This window comes from Salvelinus namaycush, chromosome 10, assembly GCF_016432855.1.
Source record: "Salvelinus namaycush isolate Seneca chromosome 10, SaNama_1.0, whole genome shotgun sequence".
Classification (NCBI taxonomy): Eukaryota; Metazoa; Chordata; class Actinopteri; order Salmoniformes; family Salmonidae; genus Salvelinus; species Salvelinus namaycush.
The window spans coordinates 22,937,593-22,951,889 of record NC_052316.1 but is presented as its reverse complement, the minus strand read 5'-3'; the positions used below and the strand labels follow the sequence as shown (position 1 = coordinate 22,951,889).

The window sequence follows — 14,297 nt, the reverse complement described above, 5'->3', positions numbered from 1 at the left end:
CTATGGGCACAAACCCACTGTCGCTGGACCAGACAGGACTGGCAAAACGTGCTCTTCACTGATGAGTCGTGGTTTTGTCTCACCAGGGGTAATGGTCGGATTTGCGTTTATCGTCGAAGACGGGCTCATCCTGACATGACCCTCCAGCATAACAATGCCACCACGCACAAAACGAGCAGTATGGCTGATTTCCTGCAAGACAGGAATGTCTGTGTTATGCCTTGGCCAGCTAAGAGCCTGGATCTCAATCCCATTGAGCATGTCTTGGATCGGAGGGTGAGGGCTAGGGCCATTATCCCCAGAAATGTCCGGGAACTTGCAGGTGCCTTGGTGAAAGAGTGGGGTAACATCTCACAGCAAGAACTGGCAAATCTGGTGCAGTCCATGAGGAGGAGATGCACTGCAGTACTTAATGCAGCTGGTGGCCACAACAGATACTGAATTATTTTAGATTTTGACCCCCTCCCCCTTTGTTCAGGGACACATTATTCAATTTCTGTTAGTCACATGTCTGTGGAACTTGTTCAGTTTGTCTCAGTTGTTGAATCTTGTTATGTTCATACAAATATTTTCACATGATAAGTTTGCTGAAAATAAACGCAGTTGACAGTGAGTGGATGTTAATTGTTTTAATGAGTTTGTGTGTGTGTGTATATATTATATATAACACACACACACTCAGTTGAAGTCGGAAGTTTACACAATGCAAATAGTCCGGGTAACCATTTGGTTACCTGTTCAGGAGTCTTATGGCTTGGGGGTAGAAACTGTTGAAGCCTTTTTGTCCTAGACTTGGCACTCCGGTACCGCTTGCCATGTGGTAGTAGAGAGAACAGTCTATGACTGGGGTGGCTGGGGTCTTTGACCATTTTTAGGGCCTTCCTCTGACACCGCCTGGTGTCGAGGTCCTGGATGGCAGGCAGCTTAGCCGTTCGCACTACCCTCTGTAGTGCCTTGCGGTCAGAGACAGAGCAATTGTCGTACCAGGCAGTGATGCAACCAGTCAGGATGCTCTCGATGTTGCAGCTGTAGAACCTTTTGAGGATCGCAGGACCCATGCCAAATCTTTTTAGTTTCCTTAGGGGGAATAGGCTTTGTCGTGCCCTCTTCACGACTGTCTTTGTGTGTTTGGACCATTCTAGTTTGTTGTTGATGTGGACACCAAGGAACTTGAATCTCTCAACCTGCTCCACTACAGCCCCGTCGATGAGAATGGGGTCGTGCTCAGTCCTCCTTTTCCTGTAGTCCACAATCATCTCCTTTGTCTTGGTTACGTTGAGGGATAGGTTGTTATTCTGGCACCACCCGGCCAGGTCTCTGACCTCCCTATAGGCTGTCTCGTCGTTGTCGGTGATCAGGCCTACCACTGTTGTGTCGTCTGCAAACTTAATGATGGTTTTGGAATCGTGCCTGGCCATGCAGTCGTGGGTGAACAGGGAGTACAGGAGGGGACTGAGCACTCACCCCTGTGGAGTGTTGAGGATCAGTGCCAGTGTTGCCAGTGTTGAGGATCAGCCTGGCAGATTAGTTGCTACCTACCCTCACCACCTGGGGGCAGCCTGTCATGAAGTCCAGGATCCAGTTGCAGAGGGAGGTGTTTAGTCCAAGGATCCTTAGCTTAGTGATGAGCTTTGAGGGTACTATGGTGTTGAACGCTGAGCTGTAGTCAATGAATAGCATTCTCACATAAGTGTTCCTTTTGTCCAGGTGGGAAAGGGCAATGAGTAGTGCAATAAAGATTGCACCATCTGTGGATCTGTTTGGGCGGTATGCAAATTAGAGTGTGTCTAGGGTCTCTGAGATAATGGTGTTGATGTGAGCCATTACCATCCTTTCAAGGCACTTCATGGCTACGGACGTGAGTGCTACGGGTCTGTAGTCATTTAGGCAGGTTGCCTTTGTGTTCTTGGGCACAGGGACTATGGTGGTCTGCTTGAAACATGTTGGTATTACAGACTCAGACAGGGACATTTTGAAAATGTCAGTGAAGACACCTGCCAGTTGGTCAGCACATGCCCGGAGCACACATCCTGGTAATCCGTCTGGCCCCGCAGCCTTGTGTATGTTGACCTGTTTAAAGGTCTTACTCACGTCGGCTATGAAGAGCGTGATCACACAGTCGTCTGGAACAGCTGATGCTCTCATGCATGCCTCAGTGTTGCCTGCCTCGAAGTGAGCATAGAAGTGATTTAGCTCGTTTGGTAGGCTCGTGTCACTGGACAGCTCGCGGCTGTGCTTCCCTTTAGTCTGTAATAGTTTGCAAGCCCTGCCACATAAGACGAGCGTCGTAGCCGGTGTAGTACAATTTGATCTTAGCCCTGTATTGACACTTTGCCTGTGTGATGGTTCGTTACAGTGCATAGCAGGATTTTTTGTAAGCTTCTCGGTTAGATTCCCGCACATTGAAAGCGGCAGCTCTACTACCCTTTAGCTCAGTGCGAATGTTGTCTGTAATCCGTGGCTTCTTTAGCTCAGTGCGAATGTTTAGTCACTTTGGGGACGACGTCCTCGATGCACTTATTGATAAAGCCAGTGACTGGTGTGTTGTACTCCTCAATGCCATCGGAAGAATCCCGTAACATGTTCCAGTCTGTGATAGCAAAACAGTCCTGTAGTTTAGCATCTGCTTCATCTGACCACTTTTTTTTATAGACCGAGTCACTGGTGCTTCCTGCTTTAATTTTTGCTTGTAAGCAGGAATCGGGAGGATAGAGTTGTGTTCGGATTTACCAAACTAAGTGTATGTAAACTTCCGACTTCAACTGTGTGTGTTTATTATCAAATAGCTTGACAATCCTGTTTTGTAAGCTTTAAAATGATATCCAACTCCACCATTTATCTTTTCCAGTGATTAAGACATGGATGTCTCATGGTATGGTGGGGTATGCCAAATGGGTCAACTTTGAGCACTTTTATCTCCTGAATGTTTTGGCATTCAGATCCAAAAAGTAACTTTCTGACCACTTCTTCCATGGGCAAACATTTAAGGAAAGTTTTCTTTAAATCAAAGGGTATGCAGTTATTGAATTAAAATGGATTTACCCATATTGATGCTGCATTTAATTAAATGTTCTCAGTCAAACAACCAATAATATACTGCACGACTGGTTCTTTTCCTGTGTTTGGTCCGGACTGCGTTCTCACCTGCAGCAAAACGCACCATGGTACGAATTGAATCTGACGAGACCACCCTTTCTGAGTGAACCACGGTGCGTTTAGTGCTCTCCTGAGTGCGAATAGTGTTCACACCAGTCCAAACTAACTTAACTAAGTGGGTAAACGCACCAGAGTTCAGAAAAAACGCTCAAAACCAATTCGGTGTGAAAGCCCCCTAAAACCAGAAAGCTCAGACTCATCTTATTAAATTCTTCCCACCGCTTGAACCTGTGTCATCACCTGGATCCTGGCTAGGTTGGGTTAGCCAGGGTTAGTCATCTTCTCTACAGGAATCTGGTAGTTTCATATGAATCAATGCTCTTAGGTTTCTCCTGCATTCATACCCCACCATACAACCTCTTAGAGTACTTTACACTTTTACTCTTGAAAGAGCCTCTGGCTAAGCATGTTATTGTGTTAAATGTAGGTGGGGACTCGGTACCATAAGGGAGAAGGTAGGAGCATCTCTGGCTTCAAACCTGTCATTTGTTCTCTGAGATGAAGAGGAGAATGTAAAGTGAGCATCACTCATGGTGTTCTGTTCTGGCATTCCACCCAGGTCTTTGTTGTGTCAATGGGAGAGTGACTGGGAGGGTCTGCCTTGGGCCCTGGTGGGGGAAACACTGACTGGGACAGGTTCTCAGAAACAGTGATCCAGTAAACACTGTGTCTAGGATAGATTCTCAGGAACAGGGACTCTTCTCCTGCAGTGATGCTGCTGAGTGGTGATTAGTTAGTTACAATATCACCCCATCCGATTGTTGAAGACCCTCCTCTCTGTCTGCCTGTCTGAGCCTCTCTTGGGATCTGCTGGATCGTATCCTTATGGTGGATGATGCCAATCATACCTCCACCCTTCTGCTGCGTCACAGAGCCCAGCCCAGCACAACGGTAGACTACTGCCAGACCAGGAAGAACAAGTACTTCAGGTAGTACAAACTGAGTGAACCAATGAGCTGCACACATGTTACAAAATAGAGGTTCTCTTGAAATGTTTGTTGTAAACAGAACGAGCAGGCACATCTACAGAGGCATGCCAAATGCCATGACTTTCAAGTGACTTAATTTTCCACTAATCACTTTTCATTGTTCCAGACTAACAATACTGTGTAACTTAGCATTTTGCAGGAGTTAATTGAGACAATAATAGTGTGGTGTTGTATTTTGGTTTTGCTCACACAAACATCAACATGAACATGTATGGACTATTTTTCAGCCTCACTATGTGCATCCTGAAGAGGAAGATTAAAGGCAGAATGTGAGGCATTGTGGATGGCCTTCCTCTAGTCCACTGCAGAGTTGTTATATAGACCAACACTTACTGTGTTGTGAGTGAGCCTGGAGGGACGCACTTACTCCACATTAACCAATTAAAGGGCCATGGTGGGCAGGCGATGGGCTAGAGCCCCATTATTAGGGTGACTGATTTACACTGTCCAGTCTGTAATTGCTGTATGCCTAGTGGAGCACAGGCTATAGATGAATGGTACATGGCGTTTCCCAACACCCCGGAGTCTCATTATTTGCTCACTGACATTTATGGGAATAGGATGTAGATGAGTAGGGGGGGGGGTCCTGCCCATAAGGCTTATTACTAGCACAGCTAAGGCGCTGGCCAGACCTAAAGGGCTCTGGTGCTGTCCTCTTCCATTATGGTTTGTACAACCACCACCACTTCTAAAGCCCCTCAAATCTGTCTGGATCCAACTTCAGCTGTTAATTTTAATCCCCCTGATTAGGAAAAGTTGAATCAATTATGGTAATTGTGAGTGTGTTTCCTAAATGTGTAGGCCTCATTAAATAGTTGGGTGATCTGTGTTTTTAAGGAAGGTTTCATGATTTAGAATTGTCTCTTGTTGTTTGGGTTGTGTTAATTGTTTTAAATGTGTATCACTGCTTTCCCCAGCAGTGCTGTTGAACAATGTAACTCAACTATATTATTAGCCCATGCTGTGTTGAAATCAGATTGCATGGAAGACTTGTCAAGTTGATGCTAATGCTCACTTTGCCTGGAGGTAATCAATTAAGGATGACAATCCACTTTTCCTAATCAAACCAACGCCCAGAGATGGACTCCCCACTCTTGTAATTTGATGTGAATGGGGTCATTTATGTGTCCTCGTTAACAACAACAGATGGCTACTGCCAACTCTGCCTCTCCTCGGCCACTCAGCCTCTCCACTAGACTGCTGCATGGGGATCTCTGTCTGTACAACTGCCATCTACAGAGTGGAGTTAAAGTGGCACTGTCCTCTGCAGTCCATGTCTGTTCAGCTAAAAGCATGTCTGTCTGTTCTGATCCTCTGTTCCTGTAACCAAAGGCCTGTCTGTCTGTTATGACCCACTGGTCCTCCAGCTAAAGGACCGTCTGTCTGTGTTCATCCCTCATTAATTCTCTGGTCTGGCCCGGCAGCGACAGGATTTGTCTTGTGTTGTGTGCCTCTCATCCGTGACATTGTCTCAGCTTATTGTTAACATTTCCTCCAGCTCTCTATCTGAAAGCTGTGATCATTCAGGAGGTATTTATAGCCATGATGTTGCTTTGTTTTGCACCGTGGCTAAAGATATTCCCAGGCCAGCGGACAGTAGTGCATAATACTGCTTGTGGTTTAGATTGTTTCAGTGGTGTCTCCTTGTAATACTCATAACTAGCTAACCTTATTACACTGACTGAGGCCTGGTCATGTGTTGGGTGAAGCAATGTATTCTGACAGGGCACAGTGAAAAGATTCACATGTGGTCCTGCACAGGGATTGGGAGGGTGCAGAGGTGGCTGGTTCAGCTGCCACTTGCCTGGACAGACCCTACCAACAGCTGCAGGAGTGGTAGAGGGTGGGGTAGGGTGACCAGGGGGGTCGGTCTCTCTCAATATGCCCATTGAGCTGAAGCAGAACTGGAGGGTCACCACTGTCTCAGCTGTCTGGGGCTGGAACTGTGCCTGCTGCTCATACCCAAACACTGGTCAAGTCCCTGCTCCCAGTCCTCAGCCCTCTGCACACGCACAAAGGCACACACACATGTGCACACGCACACATACAGGCACACTGACAGGCACACGACGTACCTCATGCATGACATACCAACTGGTGTGGGTCAATCTGAAGTTGTAAACAGCTTCACTGAGGAATAGTCAACCTGATTCAGCCGCGGGCGGAATTATTTTTTGTTTGTTTTGCGGATGGTCAGGGGGCCGGAACATAATTACAAATAATTTGTAGAATATTTGACTAAAACACAACCATTTCAAACCTTGCTTACATTTGTATGTGATGACATGTATCTCTCTATTATGCGTGGAATACTTAGAACAGAGTTGGTATTTTTACTGTCTTATGTCCAACAAAATATATACAGTACTAGTCAAAAGTTTGGATACACCTACTCATTCCAGGGTTTTTCTTTATTTTTACTGTTTTCTACATTGTAGGATAATAGTGAAGACGTCAACTATGAAATAACACACATGGAATCATGTAGTGACCAAAAAAGCTTAAACAAATCAAAATATATTTGAGATTCTTTAAAGTAGCCACCATTTACCTTGATGACCGCTTTGCACACTCTTGGCATTCTCTCAACCAGCTTCATGAGGTAGTCACCTGGAATGCATTTCAATTTACAGGTGTGCCTTGTTAAAAATTAATTTGTGGAATTTCTTTCCTTAATGTGTTTGAGCCAATCAGTTGTGTTGTGACAAGGTAGGGGTGGTATACAAAAAATAGCCCTTTTTGGTAAAAGACCAGTCCATATAATGGCAAGAACAGCTCAAATAAGCAAGGGGAAATGACAGTCCATCATTACTTTAAGACATGGAGGTCAGTCAATGCGGAAAATTAAGAACTTTGAACGTTTATTCAAGTGTAGTCGCAAAAACCATCAAGCGCTATGATGAAACTGGCTCTCATGAGGACCGCCACAGGAAAGGAAGACCACGAGTTACCTCTGCTGCAGAGGATACGTTCATTATTTACCAGCCTCAGAAATTGCAGCCCAAATAAATGATTCACACAGTTCAAGGAACAGACACATCTGAACACGATGTTCAGATGTGAAGCATAGAGGAGGTGGTGTGGGGGTGCTTTGCTGGTGACACTGTCAGTGATTTATTTTGAATTTAAGGCACACTTGACCAGCATGGCTACTACCGCATTCTGCAGCAATACGCCATCACATCTGGTTTGCGCTTAGTGGGACTATCATTTTTATACATTTTTTTTCAACAGGACAATGACCCAACACACCTCCAGGCTGTGTAAGTGCTATTTGACAAAGAAGGAGAGTTGTGTAGTGCTGCATCAGATTACCTGGTCTCCACAATCACCGAACCTCAACCTAATTGAGATGGTTGGAGATCGGTCGCAGAGTGAAGGAAAAGCAGCCAACAAGTGCTCAGCATATGTGGAAACTCCTTCAAGACTGTTGGAAAAACATTTCAGGTGAAGCTGGTTGGAGAGAATGCCAAGTGTGTGCAAAGCTGTCATCAAGGTAAAGGGTGGCTATTTTGAAGAATCTCAGATATAACATATATTTGGATTTGTTTAACACTTTTTTTGGTTACTACATGTTATTTCATAGTTTTAATGTCTTCACTATTGTTCTACAATGTAGAAAATAGTAAAAATAAAGAAAAACCCTTGAATGACTAGGTGTGTCCCAACTTTTGACTGGTACTGTATAATTATTACTTTTATTGCTCAGAACTTGGGGGGCCAAATTTTGGCCCACGGGCCGCCAGCTGTGGAGCCTTTTACATGGTTTTGCCAAACGGTGGTTGTTGCTTAGTTATTAATATTTCAGGAATCAGCTCTCTTTCAACATTGATTGACCAAACTTTTATTCAAGGATCAATCTTAATCGATTTAGAAAATGGACTGATTGAATTAATACATTGACATTTAACCGTTTTCTGACTGAGTCTTCATGAGTTGGAATTCTCCAGTTAAAAATAGGCTTGAGGCTGACTGAATAAAAATATTTGTTATAGTGTGATATGCTTGAGCAGTGTTCTTCTGACATTAGGAAATTCAGGGCCTGTAGCAGTTGTAGTGCCTCTTGTCCCCCCCCCCCCCCCCCCCCACCCCCCTCATCAGTCTGTTTAGCCTCTCCCTGGAGGCTATGAGTGTGTCTCAGCAAGTGGCATTGGGGCCCTCTCCCATAGGACCACAAGAACAGCCATCTGCTGTTGACCTCAAGACTGCCCCTAACCCACGCTCTGCTCTGTCCCTCAAGAGACCTCCACCACAACTCACCTCCCCCAGTGAGCTCAGATTTCCTATGTCTCACACACACAGCGAGCCCCTCTCTCCCTCCCACAGTGGACTTTCGCCACGGAGAATGATCATTGATTTACTTTCCTGTACCTGCCTAGGAAATGTTTACTTCTGAATGCCACATCAAAAGCTAAGAGTGGACGCCTCTGGGTTGAAAAGCAAAACCAGCCAGCGGGAACCTATTAGTAGTGCTTCAGATGCCCTAATTCACTCAGGGTGAATAAATAAAATGTGTGGGGCGTCTTTGTGACTCCCTCACCCAGTCCCTCTGTGGAGAAGTTTGAAGAGAGAGTGAACTCGTCAGACGTCTGTACTGGGATTGTCCTGACTGGGAACAAGTGGAAGATGTACTGGGAGCTGTGGCTGAGCCAGTTGACAGCAACAGACATGCAGCATATGCTGGTAGGGAACAAAGGTGGGAGAGCATCAGCTCTAGACAGGGCAGGGTCACACCTGACCTCTAGGCCAGTTTAATGTCCTTAGGAGATGTCCTGACAGATTTACTATACTGCTGCCATGTAGTGTACTGTGTAGTTTGCTTGCTGAATTGAGCACTACGTACTTAAGTAGTTCTGTGTGTTTAGAATGGAGCAATGTGTACTTTAGTAGTTCTGCGTGTTTAGAATGGAGCAATGCGTAGTTCTGTGTGTTTAGAATGGAGCAATGCGTACTTTAGTTGTTCTGTGTGTTTAGAATGGCGCAATGCGTACTTTAGTAGTTCTGCGTGTTTAGAATGGTGCAATGCGTACTTTAGTAGTTCTGCGTGTTTAGAATGGAGCAATGCGTGCTTTAGTAGTTCTGCGTGTTTAGAATGGAGCAATGCGTGCTTTAGTAGTTCTGCGTGTTTAGAATGGAGCAATGCGTACTTTAGTAGTTCTGCGTGTTTAGAATGGTGCAATGCGTACTTTAGTAGTTCTGCGTGTTTAGAATGGAGCAATGCGTGCTTTAGTAGTTCTGCGTGTTTAGAATGGAGCAATACGTAGTTCTGCGTGTTTAGAATGGAGCAATGCGTAGTTATGTGTGTTTAGAATGGAGCAATACGTAGTTCTGCGTGTTTTAGAATGGAGCAATACGTAGTTCTGTGTGTTTTTTAGAATGGAGCAATGCGTACTTTAGTAGTTCTGTGTGTTTTAGAATGGCGCAATGCGTACTTTTAATAGTTCAGTGTGTTTCCTGTTTTACTCCCTATTTCACGCGTGACACTCATTAGGCTGGATTTGGAGATCTGGGCCATTTTTATCAACTTTTTGGTTCAGATGCAGGACTTAATAGTTGAGGTTAAGCTTTAATTCAACTCAGTCTTACACAGTGTATATCTTAAAGGGAAAGTTCACCAAAATGCCATATTGGTTTCCTTACTCTGTATGTAGTCTATCGACAAAGGATGACCGCAATCCATTTTCTGGTTTAGTTTAACATTTTAGCATTTGTGGAACAAATCCCATTCAAGCCATGGGACCAATAATATAATTTTTGCGCATCATGTTCAAATCATCTATCAGTGACTTTGTTGAGCTTCACAATACATTTTAGATACTTTTGGACATGATGTGTGAAAAATGCTAATATTTGTCCAATGACTTAAATGGGATTTGTGCCACAAATGCTAAAACTTTAACATGTGGAAACCGTGCCAGAGAAACCAGACCAAAGCATGGATTGCTGTCGTGCCTTGTCCATAAACTGCTGTGAACTATCCCTTTAACTTCTCAGACGCTATTGTTTTTGGGCAATTCCACTGTAACAGAGTGACACTGAGACTTTATAATGTATGTCAAACAAAAACCAATGATGGCAATGAACAGTGCAGATGCAAAGTTTGGTAACAGAATGACGGTTTGCCGTTTGTGCCGTCATTCTGTTACCAGACTTTGCATCTGCACTGTTCTTCAAGTAAATGTTTATGTAACATTTTCAATGGAAATTGTTAAGTAGTCCTTGTGCACAGAATTGTATGGTTTGTTTAACTTTGCAAATATTGTTTTTTGTTTAAAATGTCAAAGTAAAACATCTGAGTCTTATCGCCCCCAAAAATGGCCAAACGCCACCCACGGAAGAAATGGGTACGAAGATGTTTGGTATAGAGGTCGACCGATTTAATCGTAATGGCCGATTTTAATTAGGTCCGATTTCAAGTTTTCATAACAATCGGAAATCGGTATTTTTGGATTTTTTTATATATATATATATTTTTAGACCTTTTTATTTAATCTTTATTTAACTAGGCAAGTCAGTTAAGAACACATTCTTATTTTCAATGACGGCCTAGGAACGGTGGGTTAACTGCCTCGTTCAGGGGCAGAACGACAGATTTTTACCTTGTCAGCTCAGGGGATTCAATCTTGCAACCTTACAGTTAACTAGTCCAACGCTCTAACCACCTGATTACATTGCACTCCACGAGGTGCCTGCCTGTTACGCGAATGCAGTAAGCCAAGGTAAGTTGCTAGCTAGCATTAAACTTATCTTATAAAAAACAATCAATCAATCATAATCACTAGTTAACTACACATGGTTGATGATATTACTACTTTATCTAGCGTGTCCTGCGTTGCATATAATCGATGCGGTGCGTATCGTTGCTCCAATGTGTACCTAACCATAAACATCAATGCCTTTCTTAAAATCAATACACAGAAGTATACATTTTTAAACCTGCATATTTAGCTAAAAGAAATCCAGGTTAGCAGGCAATATTAACCAGGTGAAATTGTGTCACTTCTCTTGCGTTTATTGCACGCAGAGTCAGTGTATATGCAACAGTTTGGGCCGCCTAATTTGCCAGAATTATACGTAATTATGACATAACATTGAAGTTTGTGCAATGTAACAGGAATATTTAGACTTAGGGATGCCACCCGTTAGATAAAATACGGAACGGTTCCATATTTCACTGAAAGACTAAACGTCTTGTTTTCGAGATGATAGTTTCCGGATTCGACCATATTAGTAACCTAAGGGTCGTATTTCTGTGTGTTATTATGTTATAATTAAGTCTATGATTTGATAGAGCAGTCTGACTGAATGATGGTAGGCACCAGCAGGCTCGTAAGCATTCATTCAAACAGCACTTTTGTGCGTTTGCCAGCAGCTCTTCACAATGCTTCAAGCATTGAGCTGTTTATGACTTCAAGCCTATCAACTCCCGAGATTAGGCTGGTGTAACCGATGTGAAATGGCTAGCTAGTTAGCGGGGTGCGCGCTAATAGCGTTTCAAACGTCACTCGCTCTGAGACTTGGAGTAGTTGTTCCCCTTGCTCTGCATGGGTAACGCTGCTTCGAGGGTGGCTGTTGTCGATGTGTTCCTGGTTCGAGCCCAGTTAGCGGCGAGGAGAGGGACGGAAGCTATACTGTTACACTGGCAATACTAAAGTGCCTATAAGAACATCCAATAGTCAAAGGTTAATGAAATACAAATGGTAGAGAGAGAAATAGTCCTATAATTCCTATAATAACTACAACCTAAAACTTCTTACCTGGGAATATTGACGACTCACGTTAAAAGGAACCACCAGCTTTCATATGTTCTCATGTTCTGAGCAAGGAACTTAAACGTTAGCTTTCTTACATGGCACATATTGCACTTTTACTTTCTTCTCCAACACTTTGTTTTTGCATTATTTAAACCAAATTGAACATGTTTCATTATTTATTTGAGGCTAAATTGATTTTATTGATGTATTATATCAAATTCTGACGAATATTAAAAGCTCTGACGAAGGCCGTGAGGCCGATACGTAAGCTTATTAAATATCGGTGATACTATCAAGAGCAGTGTGCGGTTTACTTTTTCCTTCATCTTGTTCAATTGTTGCCATGCACCTGCAAATAAGATTGCTCAGATGTGCGAGTGCCTTTTGAATTTTGTATTATATTAAGTTAAAATAAGTGTTCATTCAGTATTGTTGTAATTGTCATTAAAAATCGTCCGATTTAATCGCTATCGGCTTTTTTGGTCCTCCAATAATCGGTATCGGCGTTGAAAAATCATAATCGGTCGACCTCTAGTTTGGTACTATATTTATTGAATGTTATCTGAATCCTAGATATTAAAATGGCCAATTTGGGTGCCATCAATTAGCTTAATTTCTCAGATCAAATTATATTTTAACACAATGTTTCATGAATATTAATTGTATCTGTTACTAACTACAGAAACTATTCCAGAACAATCTGGGTGTCAAAATCCTCTTCCTTGTGCTTTTTGAGTTGGAACGACCCAGGAAGTGTAATTAGGAAGGGATGATGCCTTTCAGAAATGATATTTACTGTAACATTAGCTACTGACCACCACAGACTAACGCTGATGGTGCCAGTCACTTACTGTACTGTAGATGTATCACTTAAACTTTGGTGTAGCCAGTCATTCCTTAGTTGTATTGGGGCAATTCCACGGTAATGGAGTGAAAGTAGTCTTTGTGCATACAGTTGTATATTTTGTTTAACTTTGCAATCATTGGTTTTTGTTTGACATACATTTTATGCCAACTCTCGACTTTCTTTTCAATGCCTCTTTCATCCTCTCCCCTCTACCTGTCTTTAATTCACTCGTCTCCCTCTCTCCCTAACAGTGGGTAAATCCCACTCAGCAGCTGCCCAGACATGCTTTAGAGTTTGTTGGCAGCTGTTAAGGAGTGATTGAGGCTCAAGCATGTTGTGTGGGCGTGGTGACCCACAGACACCGACAGAGCCCCTCCCCACAGCTACTACACTCTTTACATACAGGCAGGGAAGAAGAAAGTAGTGACTTCCTGTAGGACCTAGTCCTCAGATTAGTGTGATTGGAAAGTGAAGCGAGTTAATTTTGAGCGTGGAGGGGCAGAGTATGTATTTGAGGACCCTTCAACCCAGCAGCAGTTTTGAGGAAGAGTGGGTTAAGCTGACAGGCCGGCCCTACACGGGGGTAGCGGATGTGGACGGGCCTAGACTCTCGGGTAGCTACAACTTAGCTCTTTCTGTTTATGTTGGTTGACTCCAGCTGCCTATTAATTGGACAGCTATTGATATTAAGCTAGCACTGGTAAAATGTAGCCTATTTCACAGTTGATTAGTGCAGATTGTTAAAGGAACAGAAACTGATTTTTGGGTGAAATAAAGAATTTAGGCAAAACATAGGTGGGCCATTGGAAAGGGATGCATGTTTGGGGTCCCTAAAAGGTAGGTACATGTTAGGCATACCTGGGGCACTGTTTACTCATGTGGTTAATGTATTTTGAAGCTGAGATTTCAACAGATATTTTTAGACAGCTTGACTTTCACTGAACCATTCACCAACCACTTTCTTTCTCTATCGCTCCCTTTCCCTCCCTCCAGAGGCCCTCCACCGGCCCTTCGGCCTGGACTCGGCAGCATTGACGGAAGCGGTACGCTGGAGCTCCAAGGAGAACTTGCTGGGTGCTGCCGAAAGCGACCCTAACCTCTTTGTTGCACTTTATGACTTTGTTGCCAGTGGCGACAACACGCTGAGCATTACGAAAGGTATGAATTCTGAAACAGATTTTTATCAATAGCTGCCGTCCCAATAGATAACCTGGTTTCATTTCCTCACCCTGCATCATCACAAACCACTCCTTATCTAAAGATGATTTGCTTCGAGGTATGGGGCCCCTACCTTCTGCAGGGGAGGTCAGTTCTTCGGGAGATTTCCTCCAAAATACGGTTCCATGATACCATCCAGTGAACTATATGTTTGTTTATTCCAATCCTTGTTCTACTTTCCCTTTTTATTTAATCCGTGTCCCTGTTTTCCCCAGCAGCAGTTTGCTGATCAAAGAGCTGTCTCCTGGGTAATGTGCTTAAAATCATAATATTTTGGAGAGTCAGACTTTTTAATTAACAGATATAAAAGCATTAGCTAAAGATGTAGAAATA

The 14,297-nt window shown here is 43.4% G+C and overlaps 1 protein-coding gene across 4 annotated transcripts in view; it reads left to right on the top strand.

Annotated features, from left to right (window-relative positions):
* The window catches only part of LOC120054862 (tyrosine-protein kinase ABL2-like), a 38,282-nt gene that overhangs the window by 10,388 nt on the left and 13,597 nt on the right, over positions 1-14,297 (top strand). For 2 of the 4 annotated variants that reach the window (XM_039002545.1, XM_039002547.1), the window contains exon 2: positions 13,740-13,904. In XM_039002545.1, coding sequence (XP_038858473.1) covers positions 13,740-13,904 — 165 coding nt within the window. Of the gene's footprint in view, positions 1-8,513; positions 8,842-12,597; positions 13,361-13,739; positions 13,905-14,297 lie in introns of those variants that run through there. The other 2 variants (XM_039002546.1, XM_039002548.1) reach the window with 2 other exon arrangements.